Below are 24578 nucleotides of genomic sequence, written 5' to 3'. Positions count from 1 at the left end.
GGGAAAAAAATGATAATACATGTAGTGTATTTTTGAAAACATTATTAAATTATAAAATAGCTATAACTTTGTGATTCTGTCTAGGCCAGCAGAGAAGGTCTTGCTGGCCCTAACGGCCCACCACTGGGTTTGCTAGATACAGTGAATACAGCTCCATGAAATTCAGCGAGTGCCTCCGGATGATGTTATGAACTGAGACAAGACGATGTTTAGTTTCCCGGGATACGTGGGACTTCCACAACGTACGAAGCAGCCAACAGTGGTTATTCCTTCCATGGTTGACGGCGGAAATAACTGGCTTCTTTGACAACAGTTTCAATAGAGATAAGCCACGTCTCCTCTCCGGCGCATCTGGCGCGAATAAACACAAATGATCTTGTGAGTAACGCAACATAAAAATTCACTTTGCATTTGGTGTGAACACAGCATTAGGATAGAGTTACTTTATGGGGGTTTTATTTAGAAAAAAGAAAGCCTTGTCTTGGGTTCCCAGTTAAGATACAGGTGTTTCTCAAAGTCAAGGAAGGATCCGTCAGCAGCTGTATTTCAGAATAGTACGTCATCGAATGCCGCCAAAGGTTCCAATGTGGAGGATCCAAATTCTACAGAGTAGTGAGTCCTTCGTTCAGAGGTTTGTAAAGGATGCATCTGTGAACCCTCCGCGCTCCTAAAACACCCATAGTCCTATGCACAGCATGCATTTCCAGACCCCGATTTGAAAACAGAGGAAATATGCTTTAAACTAAATAGATAACTAAATAAACTTTAAGTTATTTCACCTCAGCAGTCCACAAAAATCTGTTTCTGAACAAATTTGAGGCAAGAAATTGCCAATCCAGTTGCTGAATCTTCAATCATATTAGATCTATGAGGCCACATTTTAAAGTTTGTTTCAACTTTCATCGTGCAGCGACTTGTTAAAGGAGCCATTAATAGCACTGAGGCCGGCAACAGAGAGAGACAACGGGGTAGAGACAGGTTCTCTGTGGCCTTATTTAGACCTCACAAGAGTGGGTGATTGTTGGAGGACACGAGACTAAACAAGACGGGTCTGATAATTTTTATTTTGTTTCAGGTACAACTACTGTGTCTTGTAATGGAGTCTGATGGCTTTGAGGAGAGCTTATTAATTGTATGTTTTCATAAATTATAATAATTGTAAATATCTGTTGATTTTATTTATTTTTTATAGGCCTACGTGTTTTGAATCTGTGTTTTGAGGAATGCAAAATCAATATACCTACTAGAAATTGTAATGTAGTCAATTATCCTAACTACATTTTTTTTCATAAACCTGTGTTTACCCTATATGGGCCTATATGCTCACATATAGAGTATTTGTACACTTTTTGTGGAACTTATCATAAAAAATACTCAGCTCAAAAACTGAAAGTCATCGAAAAAAAGGTTTTACCATGAGCTACTACTTTGAAAATATCATTATTATCAAGAAAAAATACGTTTGTTTGTGGTGTCAAAATTGTGAGGAACAGAGCAGGTTGAAAAACTGCCACTGTCTGCTTTCCTCCAGAAATTTCTCATCTCAGTTAACATTGAGTCCTATGGGGCAGTTGCTTTGCCAGGGTTCAGATCTTTTAATCCGCCCACTCGACTGCTTTCATTGTGGGCATTGTGACATAAAATGGCAATTTCTCCATTAAAAGCTCTTTACAAACACATTGTGAATCTTCAACTCTACATGTATTCTAAAATATTTACACAAATCCTCCCAGAATAGAAGCCAGATCTCTTTGGGAGAATTACCCAGACATCTCCCAATCCTTCATTCAGTGGCCTTGCTTTCGCATTTGTGCTGCTCAATAATAGTTTTGAGTTTGATATGACACTCTTGATTACCAAATATATTTGTCAATATCACACTACATTGTAGGCTAGTTCTGTTTTTTAAACTTTTTCTTTTAACTCACTCCGGCCCACTCTTAAAACACCGGCACAAAGTATGTTATCATGGAAACACATCAGCTGTCGACATAAATGACGTTGGTCTCTACAGATTGGTTAGAAAAATCACCCCCCCCCTATGGAAATGATTGGAGTGATGGCAACATCAGACTGAAGACGAAAAGAGAGTGTTGACAATTCTGTCCGCTATCAGGCAAGCAGTTTCTTCGAGTCCCTGTTGCTTTCAGGCACCCCAAGCCAATTGTGTAAACTGGTTTGATTCTATAGTAACATGTTTGTGACCAGCACAACTTATCCTTTGACTTTAAATTCACCTCAGTAGCTCATGCAAACCCATTATGAAATCTGAAATGGTCCAAAAATTTCACAACACATTAACAGCTATTCCGTGAAAACCGTGCTAGCAATCCGAATGCCTATTTGGCCCAATAAAGTCAGAAGTTTTGTGACTGGTAAGAGCCAAAACAGGAGTGTTGTTGAGCTTTGTACATTCCGATTTCCTGATGATTTCCCATGAGTAATCACCGTTTTTTGCGATTTTCGTCTCTTAGAAAAGTCATAGCACACCGTTCCTGATCATTCCGCATGTATTTTTTCTGCATGTGTTGACAATGCTGTAAAACTAGTAGCATGGCAAAATCCATACAGAATATGAAGAGGCATAAGATAAACCTGTCGAATTATAGTCAGTGTGGTTTTGCACAAGGCTTTCAGGTCAAAGCACTCATCTACAAAGAAGTAAAGGTCACATTAGACGATTTGACTATTTCAGAGCATGGATATTAAAATCCAAAAACACGTTTTATTTTTTCTGAAAAAAAGACGTCACACTTCATAAAGTTAATCATGAGAACCTTGACACTGAACCAATCATTAGAAAAACAATAAAATTAAAGTGAAACTGCAGTCATACAGCAGAAGCCGTTCTTCATTATTCTTCTTCACTATTTAGGACTGACAAGTGCCTGGAATGGTTAACATTTCTGATCACTAAACAGATTTGAAGTCACTACTAATAAATAGTGACTTCAAAGGCAAAAAGACTGAAAAAATTAGCTTGAGTTCATAACTTCAACCACACGATTTCACATGTGTATGAAATAACTGTCAGGATTCTCCTTTGTGTTTTGAGAGTTTTTCAAGCATTTCCTTTGTATGAACTGTCTTGTGATGGGGTGAGAGGTTGTGAGACAGAGCAAATACAATAGAAAGTGACTCTGAGTAGGAATGGCTGTCCTGTAACCCTACTCCATCACCTGGCCTGTAATGCCTATAACTGGATTTCTCCTGGGGATGGACAGAGTACAGGGGTGACGAGGGGGACTATGTCAGTTATTTCCCGCTCTAGGCCCGAGCTGGTTATTAATAAACATCTTTTGGCTGACATTGTCCAGTGGATTAGAATATGAGACTAGCCGCAAACACAAATAGGCAGAGATGATCGCAGAGATAAAGGAGCAGAATTATTAGTGAAGTGACTGTGTTTGAAAGGAGTAGCTGAACTCTATCACTTTCTGGAAAATACAAACCAAAAGTGTGATGAGAAGGTTGATATCTGTTTCCCCTCTGTGTGTCTGTGCGTTGGTTTGTTGGACAGTGACTTTTTCTATTATGGGCTCTGCCCAGTGTGGCCCAATGGTGCTCATGTACTGTATATGGTGACAGCATTAAGGGCCAGAGGCTATGTATAATGTTAGGAGTCATTTAGCATTCATTGTTGGAATGTGTGAAACAGTTCTTCTTCACTGTCTGTTTCAAAAACTACTCAGAGTGCATTTAAAGGAGCAATATTCAGAGCATTCATATATCATCAAAGTGCATTCTGCATTGCTTTTCAGGCTGTAATGTTTCTTGATTTTCCATTCATAACACATCTGAATTCAAGAGACATACATATATAGAAAGACAAAATGAAAAAAAAATCAGGAGTGAAGAAAGAAATGATTAGTACTGAAAATATTTGGATTTAATTAGTTCTGAAATATTGTTGTTTAAAAAAAGTTATTGCACTAATCTTAGCTTCCGTTCATTGGCTCCCTATCGGCATTTGATATTACTTTCAGGTGCTACTAATGACATATACATTTCTCATATAGTGCTGTGGGCTCTCAGAATACAATAATATACAGAATAAAAGAAGTCAGCTGGCTGCAGGGCCTCTTTCTCTGGAATAATCTGCCTGCTGGCTCTGTAGAAGCTTTTAACAGGGGTCCCAGTGCATGCTAATTCAAGTAATGAAGCATACAGAGTACACAGACATGTGGTCAGGTCAGTCTCAATATAAATTAATGCACAGAAAAGGATTCACAGATGTTTTTTGAGATTTACATTTAAATGACTCTCCGCAAAAATATTTTACAATGTACACAGAACATATCTCTTGTTTTAACTGAATCAAAGAGAAATCCACAAATATATGCATTTAAAGGAACAGTGTGTAATATTTAGTGGCATCTAGTGGTGAGTTACAGATTGCAACCAGCTGAATACTCTGCTCACACATCACTTTCCTAGCATGTTGGAGAAGTACGGTGACCTATGTAGGAAATTTAGGTTTAGAAGTGTGCTTTAAGAAATTATAATAGAAGTGTTTAAGAATTCATAATTAGTCATAAATATAGGAGTGTTTTAGAATGTATAGTTAGAAGTGTTTCTTAGTAGAATTAGTAGCACCTCTTACAGGTGGGGGATAATAATATAGCAAGTACTTGGAAGTCCCATTTATGCTTGTAAAACTTGTGAAGTTTTTGCCAAAAGTTGCAAATCCTTACCTTTAATATAGTATGTTAAGCTTAGGGACAGACAGATTTCCAGACAGGCAATTTCAGGTTGTACCCGTGCGAGGGTCTTCAACGGTCTGATGCTAGGAGGAGACTGTTGAAGTTAGCCAATAGGAACTAAACTAGACAAAGGGGAGGGGTTTTCAAACTGTGAACGGAAGTGCTGGGAAAGAATTCAGTGTCTTTCCTCTGGTCTCAACGTGAGGGCAGCTGTGCTCCCATCTGGGATGAGGGTAAAGATGCTTCTCTGCGCAGATAATATATATCTATAGATACTGTAATTAATGTGCTTCACTTTGTAATTGTATTAGCTTCAGTAGGATTAAATACTTTTGACTGTAAACCAGTTCATGGTAGATTTTATTATCGAAGCGTCTCTACTGTAAACAGCAGTGGAACGTGAATCAGGGGCCTGCTCTCGTGTGGGGTAGAATCCAAGCCTCCACACCTACAGGTATGGGTTAGTATGGGTTAGATCTTTAGTATTTTATTCCAACTAGGAGCTACTCTTATCAATACTCTGTTCTTCTACATGACTAAATAATTGCTTTTAAAAACATATATTGAATTTTAAAAACAAATTTTGAGAAGGATTAGAATTTACATTTAAAATGTATCTAAATATTGTTTCTAGAGCAGCAACAGTTATGTTTACAACAGCAAAGTCACATAAAGTCAATCATATCTCACTAGAAACAAATGTAAAATGTTAATAAAATAAATAACATTTCTGAGAGAAGTTTATAAAGAATGAAGAACACAGACATCAGTCAGTATTAGTCATTCTGCCTGTCCTCCTGTCCTTTGTCCTCTGCCCTCCTGTCCTCTGCTCTCCTGTCCTCCTCTCCTCCTGTCCTCCTCTCCTCTGTCCTCTGCCCTCCTGTCCTCTGCCCTCCTCTCCTCTGTCCTCCTGTCCTCTGCTCTCCTGTCCTCCTCTCCTCCTGTCCTCCTCTCCTCTGTCCTCTGCCCTCCTCTCCTCTGTCCTCCTGTCCTCTGCCCTCCTCTCCTCTGTCCTCCTGTCCTGTGCTCTCCTGTCCTCTGCTCTCCTGTCCTCCTCTCCTCCTGTCCTCCTGTCCTCCTCTCCTCTGTCCTCTGCCCTCCTGTCCTCTGCCCTCCTGTCCTCCTCTCCTCCATCTTGACTTTTTGCAACCAGTGAACAGAAGTGACCATATTGAGACTCCGTGCGAGTGACGTCGAGACGCCGCATTTAGCTCTGTAGCGGTAGCGACCTGTCAATCAAAAGGTAGCCCCACCCTAAACAACCAAACATGGGCAGATAAGTCTGTAAAGTCTGCCGTTATATTGTGATTGTGATTGCTGTAATTTTCCATCCATCCATTATGTATGCCCCTGAATACTTTGCGGGGCCTCAGAGGCTGGCTGACAGACAACTGTCACACCTTCAGGCATCTACAGTCACCAAGTAACCCAATGCACAATGCACAGGGAAAGGTTCCAATCAAGAAGTAACAGTGCGAACCACTGCACTATTGCAATTTGATTATAGTATTGTGTATCAACAATATTGTAATTTCTGTCTGGGCACATCATTAGACATTAGGTGAATCAATTAACAGAACTATATAAATGGAATCGTCATCAGTCTTCTTTTACTCGTCTCCAGCTAGGAAATACATCCTTCAATACAGATTCATTTTGTATGACATGATTTTATTTTTCCATGTAGTAATACAATTTACATAAATGACAAAAGGTTGTACAAAAGTAAGTACAGCCCTTGTTTTCAGTTCAGCCTTACAGCGTCACTGACGAATAAAGCATCTGCTGACTTCATAATACTTTATCCATGTCATTACTTTGAACAGTATTTGCCATCTAATACTGTACTCATCCTGCCTTTTTAGGCAGAGAGATGTCACTCTAAAAGATCGACGCCTAAAATACATTTAGCAGAAAAGTAGGCATGCAGTTGCAACATTCTAATATGAGGATAACTGTGGAGAGTTTTTGCAGTATCATTTTGCAGCAACAGAAACAAAAACATCCACTGAAAAGCTATATTCTGAAGATAATATTACATCCATTTGGCAATCTTCTTTGTGTTACTAGACTGCAATCAGCCGGTGTTAAGATACAATAAAAACTGTTAAGAATGAAGACACAGTAAAGCTAAAAGTTATTTTCTATTGCAGTAGTAAGAAAAGGTAGAGGTTAGATTGGAAAACATGCAAAACAACCAAGCCAAGCAGACTACTGACTTTAAATCTGACTTTAAATCATTTAAATGTAAAGCCTCTATAAGTTCCCAGAAAAGTGTTCCAGAAAGCTGCACTATTTCTGCCCGTCAAACTCGAGCTGTAACACTCATTTCAACTGAAGCTGATGGAGGATCCTCTGCTATGTCTGTGAACAAATACATAATCCATCCATCCAGGTTTTAGGACTGACATCTATGCAGACATAAAAGTTTGTGAAATGCTGGACTCATGAATCACATTGTCAACATACATTTTGCATACTTTTTACCTACAAATGCATTTAAAAATACTCTGACAGAGCCAAGTATTTAAGTGTGCTCGGATAAACCTAAATTCACAGCAGTCTTAATGTACATGTAGTTATTTAAGTGAATCATTTAGGAAGTTGGGTTAGATGATGAGACAACCACTGACTGTCTCCTACCAACATCCAATGACGTCTCCTTTCAACCAGAAGCTGTTAGCGAAGCAGATGAGATTACAGACCTATGAATCACAACTGACCTATAAGCTGCTTTTGATCATAAATTACATTTTGTTTAGTTCGGAAGACTAGGGATGGTATGGTGATCTGAGGATCCAGTTTGTCGGTCATATTCTTCCTGACCATGAAGTAATTTTTGTTGTCAACATTAAGTGCAAAATGAAAATTCTTTAAAGCTAAGGTGGCAGAATTATCTCTAAATATTATTAAAAACTCCTTTTGTCACAAAATTAGATTTTGACGTATCACAAATAGTTTAGTCCACACAGGGATGAGATCGGGGTGGAAGGACTAACAGACTGCTGTTTGTGTGTGAAACCAAAAGTCAACATTCAGTCATTTTAATTTACATCCGTAACTTCAAAACCAAAATAAAAGCAGTCATTTTAAGCCAAACTATGATGTTTTACGGAACTAAAGAAATGTTTTGTTGCGTATTCGTTTTGTTTGAATTTACAGTGTTTAAAACTGCGGCTGTAAGCCGGAAAAAATTACATTTCGTTGGAATTGAGAAGCACTTCAGATTCAGCTGGTAATTCCCAGCATTATCACACCTTTTTAATTTATTATATTATATTGTTCCTGTATAAGGAGCAGTGGACTTGTAGAAAAGATAGGCACCTGCCAATGACAGGTGCCCTGGGAGCCATTAGGGGTTCAGCATCTTGCTCAGGGACACTTCGCCACCACGTCCCAGTCAAGGATCGAACCGTTGTCCTTGCAGTTACCAGACAACCCTCTTAAACCAGTGAGCCACAAGTGACCCCCAAAATCTAAATTAAAATTAAATATGGATTATATACACTTTAAGCCTTACATCTGAGGAGAGGGCATGAAAGCCTTTCTGGATCCACAGAGTGGCAATGACATTAGTTCATGTGTATCTATTTCTTTTACATTGTGATGCGATGAGCTGCATTACTGTGTTAAGGCCATAGTGATGCCAGACCTCAGCAATGGTAAAAGGTTTCATGAGTGACTGACACAGATGTTATTTTTAGAAGTTACAACTTCTACTTCACTCCAGTTCTGAGGTCTGTGCACTGACTTCCTGTCCAACAAAGAATAGGCTTTAAAATCCTGCTGTTGGTTTATAAAGCACTTTTAGGTTTAGGGCCAAAATCCATCTCTGATGTGCTGCTACCTTATGAACCATCCCGACCCCTTAGGTAGTCTGGGACTGCTCTACTTTCAATGAATGTTCTTCTCCTTTTCTTTTGCCTTATGTTTTGATGTTTTTAATTGTTTTATGTGAAGCACTTTGATTTGCCTTGTTGTTGAAATCTGCCATACAAATAAACTTGCCTTGCCTTACTTTAAGATCTGACAAACACAAACCTTAATAAGATAAGCATTGTAAAAGCAGAAGTTATTGCAGGGCAAATGTATTGGATTTCTTTACATTTTTGGTGGTTATGTATTTTTCGGATATTTCAGTGTGGGTCTTAAGGGTCTTTCTGGCAGCATTGAATAGAAACATTATTTTTCTCTATCATCTCGATAATGACCCCTACCTGTTTTTCAGGTTTGCGCACAACATAATTATCTGAAAACAGTAACAACCCAAGTGATGGTAGTAAATCATCAAACAATCCAAAGCATAACTGAAAATAAAAAAAAGCTCACTGTCACAAGCCATCTACTGACAAGCAAAGCAGCTAAATAAACATTAAGACTTGCAGAAAAGATAGAAGTGCTCATTGTTGGAATCAATCTGTTTCCATCATAGTCAACTATAGCTATAAGCTCATTAGCACTATAAAACATGGCGAGAATCAGATCTCCTCTGGAATATCTTGAAGGTCTGAAAAAAAGAGAACAAATCAAAATTCAGCCCTCGGTTCCTTTAAAACTAAGAGGAAATTATATTTCATTGGCGTCTTGTTTCTAAAATCGGACACATTTCAAGTTACAAACCAATATTCTGCTATTATATGACATCATGTGGGAGAGACTATTGAAAAATGTTCAAAGCTCACACAGCTTTTTTGTTTTATTGTTCTCTGGCACTAATAACTGAATATAACTGAAAGTATCTAAAAACAAACTTCTGAGTAGTAACTAACTGTAAACTCACCCAGTTTTGATCTATTCCTGGTTTGAGTTTGCTGTTTGTTGTTAATGTAAACTCAACACTTTGAATCACCCACTGTAGAGCTTTCCTGCCCTGGACCGTGAACAGCATGTCACTTTGCAATGTTTGCAGTCAGGATGCTTTTTATTGCTCCTCTGTAAACGTTAACAAGAACTTGGCACAGGAACTTCTCCTTAAGTTTCCTTGTTTGTGTGAAAAACGGTGCAGTCTCTCTCTTGCTTTAATGTGAGTTTTTTGGCTGTAGCTGCTGTTGAGTTTATATCGTCTTTATAATCTGTTTCGGCTGTCTTGATGCTTTATTCAAATTATTATTATTCTTTAAAGTGAAAGGTTATTTAATTAATGTAGCCTAATAATGCTTGTTGTCCATAGCTGTTTTTTTACTTCTTTCTCTAATCTGGTTAATTCTTCTTGGGCTGAGGAAGATAGTTGTATATCGATAATTGATAATCAGTTGCACAGGACGCAAATGTCTATAGAGAAAAGTGTATTGTTGGTTGGTTGAATATTAACATGTTAATGCACTTTTTTTGTGGCCTAATATGTTCTACAATTAATTCCTTTAAAGATGTAAAATAAACATTTACTCATAGTTAATTTTAACTGACCTAAAATATTCTAGCACTCTTTCCATACCTGCCTATAATACACGATGATACGAAAAGGATACATGTAACATTTACAGTCATTGTGTGTTATGTCTCGAATCTGACCCTTGGAGCTTTCAGATTCCGTCCCATCATCATCATCGGACGTCATGTCTACCTCCAAATCACTGCCATCCTGGAGGCCATCTGATTGGTGGGCAGGTTCCTGACTGGCCCACAGGGTGTCAGCTCCGGTTGAGACCTCCCTTCCTGGTTGCAGAGAGGCAGGCTACAATAGCAAGAGGAAAGAGTCCATAGAAAACCCAGTGAACATGGGGCACATGGACTGTACTGTAAACCTGCTGATGACTGGGACTTTTATCATTCTTTTGAAAAGCGCTGATTTATAAGGAGCACTCATAATACACATCAAACTCAGTTCACTCTAGATGGTTGTATAAGGCCTTGTGTGAGGAATTTGTCTGACAGAATAATATCCCTGATAACATCACTATGACGTCATTGGGGTCATTGTGACTGAGACGAAAAATGTTTAACTGAAAGCTTGTATTCGAACTGGGGGTGTGAAGTTTGACAGGCAGGATGTATCTACAAAAGATATGCTACTGAGCAGCATTTTGGGAAGTGTAGGTTCTAGTGTTTTTGGAACTTGACTGATACAAGGGACTAAAAGGTAGGATTCCCCACTTCAATGACTACTCTCTCCATCCTGAAGAGCGACGTAAACAGGCTGTTAAAGAAACAGAATCTCCAGAAAGCAGCCGGACGAGACTAAGTCTCTCCTTCTACATTGAACAGCTTAAACACCTCAACCACCTACTAACCCCACCCCCGACACTGACTATTTTCCCACCACACAGACACTACACATTACATTAACGTAGAGCCTCCACTTCTGTCTCAATGTAAAACAGATTCTGTGCAGAGTCAGAGGCTTTCTGGTTTTCGTTTCTAGTCCGAGCAGTATTGACCAACCACGTTGGAGCAGGTTTTGGTTGAATGCAGGTAAACAGTCAACCCGAGCAACGTGTTAGCCAAAATGCAATCTGGGAACCCATCGGCTATCATCCGACGATGATTTTGTTTATTACTGGTTTAAAAACACTTGTGAACTGGCTACTTGTGAAATAATCTGGTCGTACACGCCGTCTCACAACTCCAACTCCAGTCTTGCATCCCAAGTTGCTAATTGGACTGTTAACAATGAGCAGCTCACAGAAGAGGAAGTCTTGGCCCAGATATCTGATGGCTACACCGGAACCCTGCAAACATTGCCCCTTGCAGCCGGAGGCTAATCTGCCTGAGACAGATAGCCGATGGGCTCAGAGATTGGTCTCTATGCATTACATTAATGCACATCGTTTGGATTATTATCTCTGTACATTATACTTCATATGTGGAACATTTGCCCATTCCCTGGTTAAAACGTTGCACAACCTGTACACCTGTTTCATTTTAAAATAGACATATTGTGCATATGTCATATAGTTTTTTTTAATTATTTTATTTCCTCTTACGTTATTTATTATTATGCACTAAACACCATGCCCAATTTGTTGTATAAGTAAATCAACTGAGGCAATAAACCTGATTCTGACTTTAAAAATCTGTTTTGTGAGTCTCCTAACTTTGTGGAATTGCAATACAAATGTTCTCACTTGAGCAACCTGCTCCCTTAGCTGCTGGGAGGCAGATGCAGCCCCGCTGCAGACCTTCATGTGTCGGACGTGCCTCTCCAGCTTTGCCCGGGCTCTCTCACTGTCCTTGAACCGGCTCTCGGCATCCCGCAGCCTCAGCAGCTCCTCTTGCAGCAGGCTGTGTTGTCTCTGCAAAAGAGCCAGCTCCCCAATGCTTGAAACTGCATTGGCCTCCCGATTTCCAACATCTCGCCAGAGAGGGCGCCACGCTCCTCCTGCAGCTGGTGCCACATTATCCTGTGGCTGCAGCAATAACTCTAAAATGGAGTCTTGTTTGATGACAGCACCCTGCAGGATATGATAGAGAATTCAGTTTTCCATATTTTACATGCTAAAGATGGACAACCAAGCTGAAACCATAGAGTTTTTCTGTTGGAGACTTACATGAAATTCCCTTCCTCGGTATGATAGACTATTATTCACACATACAATGTTTCAAGTTTGTTATTGTAAATTGTTTATAATAAACAGTGTACTTCTAAATATTTTTTGTGTATTACTCTTTAAAGTATAAGGCTGCTACTATTCTGTTTCTTATTGTCAATATATCCATTGTTGTCCAAAAACCATAAAAACACATCAGTGTGCCAGACTGTTGCACTGGGGGACATGTTCCTTCATTACCATGAACACACACACTGAAGTTTATTTTCACTCAATCCAACATAACAATATACTCACTAGAGCACCAACTGTGGATTCATAATTAATTGTTTGAATAATAAACTTTTTTGTTAAAAAAAAACATGGTATGTAGCATAACATGTGCTGACTCAAACATGTTAAAACTGTTTAAGCCCGAGCGAGGACCATTTGGGGTTCGAGCGAGACCGTTTAGTGAAGAGCGTGTCATAGAATGCACTTTTCAGAAACAAATATAATGAATGCTACACACATATTATATACCGACTTAACGAAGAAAATTCTGGGCAAAAACATCATGTAAAAACCTACTAACCTGGAGTGCATGGAGGTAAACACTGAGATTCACCAGCCTTTGATAGATCTTCTGTCAAAACAGGCAGCATACTTATTATTATCGCTCCCTCACACACACACACACACACACACACACACACACACACACACACACACACACACACACACTTTGAGGAACCTTCACCCCCTTACTTACTGCAGGCGGTGACTTGTCTTGACTCCTCATGCAATCCTTTTAATATATCCCACAAACAGAGGAGAGTATAACCACAATTACGTTACGTTTCAACATAAAACAATAATAAGCTATTAATAGTATACATCAGTTGAACTGATATGATGCCATAGGGAATTGTTGGATATATGTTCATGCCCAATGTGAAAGTGCATAGATTTCAACCCTCCAACTCCGCACTGGATAAGTGGATTTAGAAATTCAATGGATGGATGGATCTATTTGGGGTGCAGTTAGAAATTCGGTTAGACCGTAGAATCCAATTATAGCAGGGTGTGTTATGAGCTGGTTACAAGTGATATTTGCTCCTTTCATCCCAACAGCACCTTGATGACTTGATCACAAACATTTTTTGTAATGAAGTGGAGAGTCTGGAAGAAGACTGGTAAATGGGATCCCAGGGTTTCATGGGAATAATATGCTAAATGTACTCTCATTTGCTAAGACAAATACCTGCATGTGTGTTCTCGAGTGTCTTGTGGGTGCTAAGGCTGCAACATATATTGTTTCAGCATCGACTTATTGAACTTCAATATTTAAGGTCTTGCGACTTGATTTTGACAAAGGTCATTCTTCAAGTTAAACAAATAATGCAGGAACTACTTGATATTGTATTAGCGTTAGAAATTCTCACATCTATTTGTGATTAATCAAATGACCAAAAACAGTTGAAATGAAGAGAACTCTGGGTAATTTAGCCATGCTACTTATTGCAAAGGATTTGTGCAAACTACGTAAACAAAAGCCATACATATGGTTCAGCAAGTGGCCTACTCAGACATGACTCAAACCCAGTGATGGGCCGTCAGGGCCTGCAAAGCCTTCTCTGCTGGCCTAAACAGAATCCCAAAGTTATATCTATTTTATAATTTAATAATATTTCTTAAATACACTACATGTATTATAATTTATAAAAATATTTTTCCCATTATCTTATTTTCTCATTGCACAGCTACTGTCTTCCTCAGTTGCTCTGCTTCCAGTGCAGCTTGTTTTAAGTAGAGCTTTTATCCAATCAGATTTCACCTCTGTGTCTCTAGGTAAGAACAGAGGCCAGAGGCCTGCATAATCACAAGTGAATCCCTTTGCAGTTTAAGTGAATGGGGACGATATTGTTGATTGTCATAGCGATGGGTGAAATGAGTGCCATCTTGGCACGAAGGAGAAAAGCTGCAGACACAGGAGAGAAGCCCGCTGTGAAGCCACAAGCGAATGATCAATCAGATCTTTAGTTTGACATGTTGGGCGTATTCTTTGATGTGCCAGAGCCTGCTAGCTGGCCTAGCCATACGTGATTGGTCAGTGGGCTATCTGCTGCCTCTGTCGAGCGGACATTTTCAGCCCTCAAACGCATTAAAATGTATTCAAGAAATACAACTGGGGAGGCTTGACTGTCTTCACTGAATCGAGAAGGAGTTCTTACTGGAACTATAACGCACGGATGTACTGAACAACCGTGAGATTAAACTCTTTATTAACAAAGAAAGGAGGATGCACTTTGTCTTTAAATAGTGAACAGCAGCTCTGGTAAGTTAAATACGTTTGTTTTTACATCTGCAGTAGCTTTAATATGCTTGTTTATATATTATTATTTGTAGAACTTGTTTTTATGAAGATTTTTGTTTGGTTTTATTTGTGATAGGAACCATTGTTACGTCCAATGTTGCTCTGGCGACATATTTATCCGGTGCCAGCGTTGCCAACTTGGCGACTTTCTCGCTAAATCTGGTGACTTTCTAAACCCTCATGGCTACTTTTTTTGTCAAAAGCTACTAGTGACAAATCTAGCGACTTGATCAGGTGTTGTTGGAGACTTTTGTGGTGTTTTGACTCATGAAAGCACGTACGTTCTGCCGTTCTGTCGTGAACGAGCAGTGGGAGCTGCCGTGAGCCCCTCCGCCGCCCCAAAGCACACAGAGGCGCAGCAGTCCCAGCTGCAGTCAGAGCAGAGAGGAGACGCACTCTATCTGTAGGTGTTGGCTTCATTTTGACACAAAACAAATAATAACCGTAGCTGTGTTTCAGCTGCAGGACAGCAGTGAAGGCCCAGGTATAAAATGCACGGCCCGCCACTGCTCAAACCCCCACCCCCAAATCCGGGAGAGCAGGAGAACAATTTAACGTTCAACAACAACAGTGTACCAGAACAACGGGCCACAATAGTTGCATTTGATATTGACTGCATGCAGTAATAAACTCTGGTGAGTGCTGCAAAGATAGTCTGATGCTCCAACAAAACCAGTCGGATGTAAGAGGAAGATTTAAGAATTTTGAAATAATGACAAAGCATTCGACCCATTCATTTCTTGGCCCCCAGCTCACCTTTGATGCTAAGAAATCATGGGCTCCATTGACCAACAGATCCTGATCACCTGAGCAGAGACAAGAACAGCAGTCACTCAGTATTACAGACAGTTATGATAATGAATGTCTGACTATTTAATAACAAACAAACAAAGATAGACGGGGATTTTTTTTTGTATCTTTCTTAAATCTAAATTCGATCTTGATGATCATTAATCGAACACATAGATACATCAATCTAGTATCTAAACTCTTTGAGTCAGCTATTTACAATTATAATATTATTCAATGTTGTAGTGAGACTAGTTGTAATGTCAGTTTTTAACCTGCTGCCTGTCGACCTATGCCTGCTCCTGCTGCTCAGCCCCGCCCACACCCTGCTCTCATGTTACTGTCTTTAGTATAGCAAACCAAAGGAGTCCTTTTGCCAATGATAATGTGATGAAGAAGAATAGTTCCGTATGTTTGACTCACTTAATTTGTGTCTGTTTTATATTTCTTGTATATTCCTCTAAAATGTTATTGATTGTTATCATTTTGTGTTGCTGGACAGCAACGATGACTGATGATGAAAGATGGGAGCCTTCAGTGACTCACTGGTTTCTACCACCTCCATGTGGTTGTGAAGGCATGGAAGAGGGATGTTCACCCTGGACCCCAGAAGGAGTTCACTCAACCTGTCAACTGAGGAAACACACACCTGTATAACTCACAAATATAATATTTTACATTTTCTCTAAGCAAGACAAAATATAGTGAGAAATAAATCATCCTTCTTTTAGCAAATTTTCACAATGCTTATATTGGGAGACATGATCCCACATCCCAGCCCGTGGTGATTACACACTTGTTTATATCTTGTTACTATAATGGCAGAATACTCACTGGACCGAACATGCTTCTGTGATGAGGAAAATAATACCAACCATAGTTGCACACACTGTTCATGTACAATGCTTACAGATGTGATAAGACAAAAGTATAGACACTTCACAAAAAAGGACTAACTTTGAAATAATACCAGTATTGCCTCAGTGTTCTACTGAACGACTAAGAAGGTCTTTCGTTCCAGCAGCAGTCCGATTTTTTAATGAACACCTTTAGAGGTTTTTATCTTTCTGATGTCTATCATGTTTTATATGGCATTGTCTGGTGTTATTTATCCTTTGTAATGTGTTTTTGTCTGTTGTGTACTGTGTACTGTGTCGTCTGTATGAGGTTTTGGGTGGCAAATGAGTTTCCCCCCTGGGGATTAATAAAGTTTTTCTAATCTAATCTATTGGAAAAATGTGTCATCAAAGGTGATATTGTGCCCATTGTTAAACAACAATTAAACAAAACCAAGTTCTTTACTTTCACCATCTATAGTGCATGGTCAAAAGTGCATGGTGCAAGTGTGTTTAACATGTGGACCAGTTGAAAACAGTCCTAAGCAGCCACCATTGGAATCCCATTCTACAAATATTATAATACCAATAAAAATAGTGTAGTCAGATCTATATCTGCAACTGTGCAGAAATACCAGCTGTAACAAAATGAATGATAAAAAAACAGCATTAGAGTTCAAATTTCAAGTTATGAATAAAGCCTCAAAGCTTCGATTCGCTACAGTCCTACAAATGTCTTCTATTGATGAGTTTATATTGTGTTTAGTCATTAGGAGGAAACTGTTTATTATTCGAACCAGATTTTGTCACAATCCATCAAATAGATGTCGCAACATTTCTCTGTATAAGAAAAACTTTGACATGTTAGTGGCACTAGAGGATCAGTCAGAGGATCAACTAAGTCATTAGGCTTTATCCTCTGGTGACCATTAATATCTCTACCAAAATGCATGGCAATCTGTAACATACTTGATGATTTGTCTAGAACCACTTGACCGGATGTCAGTTGGCTCAATGGTTAACCACAAGCTCTCTGACTCATATGTCATAGATTCAAACCCACTTGTGCCAGATAGTAGTCCGGTCTTGCCTGTGAGGAGCATTTTTATCTAGAAAGAAATAGCGGTAATCTTATTTTAAGTTATTTAATCAATAATATTGATTTTGAGCCCTTTTCGTGTTATTTTATGAATTTTGTGAATTAGTTTAAGAAATGTTGTTAAGTCGAAATACCTTACTGTTCTGGCACCCCAATTAGCTTGTTTCAAGCAAAAATAATGCTCAACTATGAATACATTTTGTTAAATTTGATAGGGCATTTTTTATTGTTAAATGGGACATATGGCAGCCCAAGCATGAAGGACAAATTAAGTTTTAATAAAAAAGTAAAAGTACAGGAATGATTTATCAATTAATGGACTGTTCCAACTGACATCATTTTCTTTTTAAAGATACATTTGAAGTGGTATTGGCAATTTTTTGTCATCTATGACTCCTAGGAATTTAAGTTATTACAATGTTGTCTTTGTATATTTTGGCTTTTGTATTGATAGACCGTTTTTTCATCTGTAACCATGAAGAGATAGACGATAGCTCTTCATTTGTTTCTCCAATAACTGCTTTTTGTGTGAAGCAACAAGATGTGTCATCAGCAAATAAAAGAGACAATACATTTTTGCAGTAGGTCATTCATGTATATCAAAAATAAGAGAAGTCAAGGGAAGGAACCTTGAGGTACTTCACAAAGTAGCTTGGCTCTATTTAAATTGTACCTATTAATTAAGACATACTGTTCAATATCTTTTAAATAAACAAGCAGCCAATTTAGAGCAGCATCACGAAAAGTCATATTTTTGTTTTTAATAAGTACGTTTTAACGTTTTAAATTGATACAAAACTAAACAAAAACACAACAAATGACACTATAAACATTGGTAAACTGAGGCAGAAGCTTGGCTTTTGTACAGCAGCAGAACCAGCTTGTATTATTGAGAGTAATGTTGAAGCAGTTTTCTGCTTCTGTTCTGGAATATACGGATGTAATTTATCAGCCTGCTGCAGCCTTCTCTCCATTCCACCGGCAGGTGCATTAATAGTAATAGCTACAGTACAAAAATCAACCATGTCTGCATCAAAAAATGTTTTATATACTACTTTGCTTTGCTATACATTTCTTAGCGACCTGGAATATTTTTCACAACATTCATATATCACACAATAGTCCGAGTGGGGAGGTCATGGTAGATGGCACATTTGACAATGGAGACAGGGCGTCACATCCTGTGTTTAATGTGTTAGGGCCCAGGGCTACTAAAACAATTCAATTTAAGGTTGGAGATAAAAAATGTTCGTTTAAATTGTGAAAAAGTTGACCTGTTCCGTCAAATCAGACAACACTGAAGTTATGCATGTTAACCGGTATTACCAGCTGGTCTTTCCAACTAACAAATTATTAACAATTCTTTTTAGTTGGCATGAAACTTGGTGTGTTACCCTCAGCTGTGGCATCCAGTAGGAGTTTCTCTGCACGGGGCGCTTGGGGTGTGTCTGCCCTGAACAAGTAGCGAGTGATGGGAGGTTGTAGGGGCTCCTGACCAGTTGTCACCTCTGCCAGCTCACAGAATAGAGTCACCCTCTCCTGCAGGAGCTCCAGCATTTCCCGGTCCTTCTGCTGAAGGTCAGCTGTGGAGGGTTTCTGAGGATTAATCAATCGTGCAGCCAACACAAATCTAAAACAACACATGACCACAAAGCCTGCCTATTTTAAACAAGTCTCACATCTATTGAATGTGGCGAATAGACACCAACTGCAAAAACTCTCCAGCCATCAACTTTGTGTGAATACATTTTTCACAGCAAACGCAAATGTATAAAACCCTGCATTACACCTCGATTTCAGTGGATTTCCGCCTATGGAAATATATGATCAATGAAATCCTCAGTTCAGCTATAACTCCAGGCAGCTTGCTGTCAAAATGGACATATGTTTTGTCATTTTGGTTTCTCAACACCCAATATTGTACAAGAAACAGCAACGACAATCTCAACAACCAAATAAAGGAACATATGGCTTGAGATTGCTCAGCAGCTGAGATGTGATGAAGATGGTAATTAAGTTGATATGCACTTGCCAAAGTTAAATGTTGGTTACAGAACAGGGCTAGTCACATCAGATAGCATCTGCATGTGAATTTCCTGTATTTCTCCACCACCTTTTCGCATCACACTGGTGAAAAACGTCTTTAACGCAGAGAGAAAACACACCTGTCATCCCAGTGTGTGGGAGTCTTTGTATGTTTTTGCTGATGTGTGTGGTTTGGTTCATGAGCTTTCTATTAATCATACACTCACTAAGATTATACCCCCTATCCCAACCTTTTCATTGTGTTCTCAATACTTCAACAGTGTTGGGTGGATATTGGGGTATTTGGGTACCCTCTACACTATAAAAAATAGAATATGTGTGTATCTCTAAATCTAGATGAACTCCTAAAATACACTTTGCTTTCATTGAAGCCTGTTTCCAGCCCTTGCGGAGGAGAGAGAGAGCTACAAAACAGAATCCATTCAAAACAGAAATGGGGACATACTGTAGGTTGTCGTATGTTACCTTACAAATTGAATTGACATATTTTTTGATCTACATGTAAAATGTTAAACTGCTAGTAGCAGTCACTGCTGGTGGCTAGGGAAAAATACCAGCTAACATGAATAATACACTAAAATAAATTCCGTCTGGTTATCACGCTACTTTAATTGCTTTTATTAAAGATTTTCTTTAAATCTCAGACTCATTGGGAGAATTCTGGTGCAATAACCAGTTGTATAGATTTAAGCCTCATCAACTAGTCAAAAGGGGAGTATGAATCTTCAGCAACAACAGGAATTCACAGAACAGAAAGAAGAATTCACCATGAGTCAAAAGTACTAGTTACAATACAGAGGAGTAGGACTATGTGCTCATTGAAGAGACATACCATGCCATTTATAAATACTTCTTTGATCATGTCATTTATGTTTCCTGACCTTTGAGTCTCCTAAGATGGGCCTTGTGTTCAGTCTCTATAAGGGGGAACTCCTCTCGTGATGGGCACCTGAGCACACAAAAGCACAGATCACACAGATCCTGTTATCAATGATGTGATGGACAGTAAATATATCTTCAGAAATGTTACAGAAAAACAAACCACTTGTTTGGATATTAAGATGTACTGTTACATATTTGATACTGATACACTGTAGATATACAACCATAGATCATGTCATGCTGAAGTGTCATATACAACCTACCATACAATGTAACAGTTAACTCATATGGACATTGCTCAGACTAAACAACAACAATAATAAGGGTTTTGTGGGAGTTATGATGATGTGTTGTAACGATGGTGTGGTTTTAGAGTTGGTGCGGACTATGGGTTGTGTGTAATGTATAGTTGTGGAAGTGTAACCAGTAGATGGTTGTTATTCCTGGCATTGTTCATTTTTCTTTGTTTGAGAAGCTTTGCTAAATATTACCTTTATTTTTGTCAAAGCTGAGCTCTAAGAACACAGTGACTGCTAAAAATAGGACCAACCGGGCGGGAAACACATTTTATTTAGTTTTGTATTTGTATTAAGGCTAATGTTGTTAAGTACATTCATACCACTGTATGTAGACATTAATGCCACTTTGTTTAAAACTAACCAACTGCACCTTTTGTGATGTGTCTCTGTTTGTGCTGTACAACAAATGATCTCTCTGAGGACAATACCATTTTTATAACTAAACTTAACCTTTAGACAAATTATACCAAAAGGTTTTTCACATTATATTCTTTCTTGAATAAACAATACGGTCTTAATTTTGTCTTTTCGATGGAAACACACAAAGACCCCGGGGACTTATTTTCCTCATCAGATCGAATATTAATCATGAACCTTTGGACAATTACACACGTGATATTTGGACTTTAAGATTTCAAACTTGGACCCTGCAGACTGTTAGAAAATAAAAAATGAACACTTTGGCAATTCAACCCTTTAGTTATTTTATCTATTTCATTTATATTGTCATCATTGAACTTATTCCATTCTTATTTCATTATAATTTTTTACGTTTACCATTTTCTACTTGTTCACCACAATATACATTACAAAGTATTAACTGAAGTTGTAAGTTCTCATTTACTTGGTTTAATAAACCAGAACACATACTGATATAAAACCAAACACTTCAATTGTTGCCATTTTTCCATTGTGGTTCACCAGAATACCCAAACCTCAAAGCATTAAGGTTTGGGTAGCAAACAATGAATTTTAACAAAGGTATATCTTCATTTTTTTCACGCTAACAACACACCATATAAGGAAAAGTTCACTATAAATATGAGGCAGACAGTATTAATACAATTATAGTAATACGCAGTAGTGCAACTATGTTAGGTTAGCAGAGGCATTATGGTAAATCTTGAGAGTGTGCTTTAAACGAACCACAACTCTGTTGGCTATATGGAAGTTGGGGTGCGGTAATGGTGGCAGAGGTGCGTTGGCAACACGTGGACAAGATACAGTTTTCCATGTTGGATTAAGGCTACTATTGCATTATTGCTCCCTTAATTGCACTACTGGTGGACCCAATGTGTTATGTGTGTGTATATATATATATACATATATATACACATATATATACATATATATATACACACCAGTGGTGGGCCGTCAGGGTCAGGGCCGGCAAAGCCTTCTCTGCTGGCCTAAACAGAATCACAAAGTTATAGCTATTTTATAATTTAATAACTTTTCATAAATACACTACATGTATTCTAATTACTTTTCCCATTAGCTTATTTTCTCATTGCACAGCTACTGTCTTCCTCAGTTGCTCTGCTTCCAGCCTCCAGCGCTGCTTCCAGTGCAGCTTTTTTTTCCTTTTCTTTTTCTTGTAAATATGTTTTATTAATTTTCACAGGTTTTATCCCACCAGGGAAGAGGATTCACACATGTCTGAATGCAATTACAGATTGAAATTTAAAACCTCATTCACGACCCTACCCACCCATTGTAGGGTTACAGGCTAAACTCAGGTACATTCAGGTGGCGGAGATGTAGGCATAAGATCAAATAATTGCATTAATTGATCAAACAGAGCAACAGTAAAGTAAAACAATTTTGAAAAAATAAATAATAGAGTGAGAAGTCACATGTAAAAAATAAATAATTGAATAAATAAATAAAAATAGAGAGAAAGAAAGAGAAAGAAAAAGAAAAAAAGGGGAGGGGCATTGCTCACTGCTTGTAAGGAGTCGTAGAAGTCTAGAAAAGGTCTCCATACTTTACTAAAGGTTTGGGAGGACCCTCTGAGTGTATATTCATTTTTTCCAAGGAGTGTGGGTTGATATTGTCAATGAGCTCGTAAGTCTGGGATATCAATCCTCTACTGTTCGGGTTCAACTCTAGGAGGCTGTCAACATGGGAATTCATGGGCTTATTTGGAAATGAGTCAAAAGTATTTCGTACGAAGCTCCTGACCTGCAAGTAACGGAAAAAATTGTTCCTTGGTAAGTAATAGATTTGTGATAGTTGGGAAAATGAAGCAAATGTGTCTTCTATGTATAAATTATCGATTGATCTGATCCCTTTATCAAACCCTAGAGTAAATGCGTTATCTGTACAGGATGGAATAAACATATGATTCAATTTGATGGGGGAGAGGGTAGAGAGCCCAAAATGTCTCCTAAACTGAGCCCATATTCTTATTGTGTGATTTACTATTATGTTTGTACTCAAATTATTGCTGAGAATGGGCAGGGCTGCGCAGACCACTGAGCCGAGGTGGTGCCGGCAGGAGGAGAATTCTATTTGCACCCAGTCCGCCTTTCCTACCATTGGCCTGTCTTCAAACCAGTGAAGTAGCTTCTGGATATTGCATGCCCACTAGTAAAAGAGAAAATTGGGTAAAGCTAAGCCTCCTGCGCGCTTTGGTCTTTGGAGTTGAGTCTTGCTGATCCGACTAGGTTTGGTCCCCCATATGAAAGAGATGATGTTTTTGTCAAGATTTAAAAAAAAAAAGATTTTTTTAATCAGGAAAGGAATATTTTGAAGGAGATATAAAAATTTGGGTAATACTATCATTTTAATTAGGTTAACGCGGCCCACTAATGATAACGGTAACGAGGCCCAGCGATTCATATCCTGTTTGCACTTATTCAGGGTAATATATATATTTTTTTTAAGTAGAATGGAAGGAGCACGTGACCTCAATCCCCAAGTTTAATACCATCTTGGGCCACCTTAAAGGGGAAAAGGCTGGAAGAGAGTGCCTCTGCTTCAGAATTTAGAGGGAAAAGTTAACTTTTTTGCAAATTTAGCTTATACCCTGATATTTTCACAAACGTATTCAGGATATCTAGAATATAGGGAAGAGATAGAGATGGGTCGGAGACATACAACAGCAAATCATCCTCGTAAAGAGAAACTTTCAGTTCTAAATCACCACGAGGTATACCCTTCAAGTCCTTACAGAGTCGCAGTGCCACTGCTAGGGGCGGCTCAATGGCTAGTGCGAACAAGACAGGAGAAAGAGGACACCCCTGTCTTGTTTCCAGTCCAAGGGTGAAGTAGTCAGATTGAGTATTGTCAGAGATAACAGCTGCTAATAAAGTAATCTAATCCAGGCAATGAATTCCTCAGAAGCCATATTTTTGGAGGGCAGCAAATAAGTATTTCCACTCGACGCGGTCAAAGGCCTTCTCGGCATCAAGAGAAACCACTACCTCTGGGCACGTTAACCGGGCGAATGGACAGCATTGAATAGTTTTCTTAAATTTGAGTAGGAGTGTCGGCCTTGGATAAATCCTGTTTGATCATGTGAGACAATATCTGGGATCACACTCTCCAGGCGCTTAGCTAAGACCTTAGACAGCACTTTGAAATCCATATTAAGCAGGGAGATAGGGCGATATGATGAGCAAAATACCGGATCTTTATCCTTCTTAGCCAGTAGAGATATAAAGGCCTGTCTCAGAGTTATAGGAAGAATGCTTAAGGAGAGTGCTTTAAACATTTCTTTAAGAGTTGGTGCCAGCTGATAGCAAAACTTTTTATAAAATTCCGTTGTAAACCTGTCCGGGCCTGGGGACTTGTTCTGCATAGATTTTATGGTCATGATGATTTCAGCAACCGCGATATCTGCACCTAAGTTAATGTTTTGTTCCTCTGACACGGTAGGGATAGTCAAATTATGAGCGGCCAAGGTCATTGCTAAGTTCTGAGGTGTAAAGGCTAGAATAGAATTGTAAAAAAGCTTTATTTAAGTCATCATGATCTATCAATGTTTCTCCTGTGTCTGATTGAATCTTTGTGATATTGCAGGTGGTAGCCACTTGATGGGCAAAAAAAAAAAAAAAAAAAAAAAAAAAAAAAAAAA

The 24578-nt window shown here is 38.7% G+C and overlaps 1 protein-coding gene across 4 annotated transcripts; it reads right to left on the bottom strand.

Moving 5' to 3' along the window:
• Positions 1-8671: 8671 nt before the first annotated feature.
• On the bottom strand, positions 8672-21855 carry LOC116396596 (rho guanine nucleotide exchange factor 2-like). 4 transcript variants are annotated; one of them, XM_031871288.1, is made up of 8 exons: positions 20198-21855; positions 18665-18853; positions 15882-15968; positions 15303-15352; positions 12765-12815; positions 11768-12094; positions 10215-10377; positions 8672-9210 (listed from the first exon to the last, which is right to left on the bottom strand). In XM_031871288.1, exons 2-8 carry the CDS (start codon positions 18825-18827, stop codon positions 9182-9184), a joined length of 870 nt encoding a protein of 289 aa, XP_031727148.1. In that variant the 5' UTR covers positions 18828-18853; positions 20198-21855; the 3' UTR covers positions 8672-9181. The 4 variants fall into 4 exon arrangements, with proteins under 4 accessions (XP_031727148.1, XP_031727149.1, XP_031727146.1 ...); XM_031871289.1 differs by having other exon boundaries at positions 10267-10377; XM_031871286.1 differs by having other exon boundaries at positions 8672-10377.
• Between the last annotated feature and the right edge of the window lie 2723 nt (positions 21856-24578).

The sequence above is a fragment of the Anarrhichthys ocellatus genome, unplaced genomic scaffold, assembly GCF_004355925.1.
Source record: "Anarrhichthys ocellatus isolate YVR2014 unplaced genomic scaffold, GSC_Weel_1.0 scaffold57, whole genome shotgun sequence".
Taxonomy (NCBI): Eukaryota; Metazoa; Chordata; class Actinopteri; order Perciformes; family Anarhichadidae; genus Anarrhichthys; species Anarrhichthys ocellatus.
Note: the sequence above shows the minus strand (reverse complement) of the source record. Positions and strands in the feature narration are given on the sequence as shown.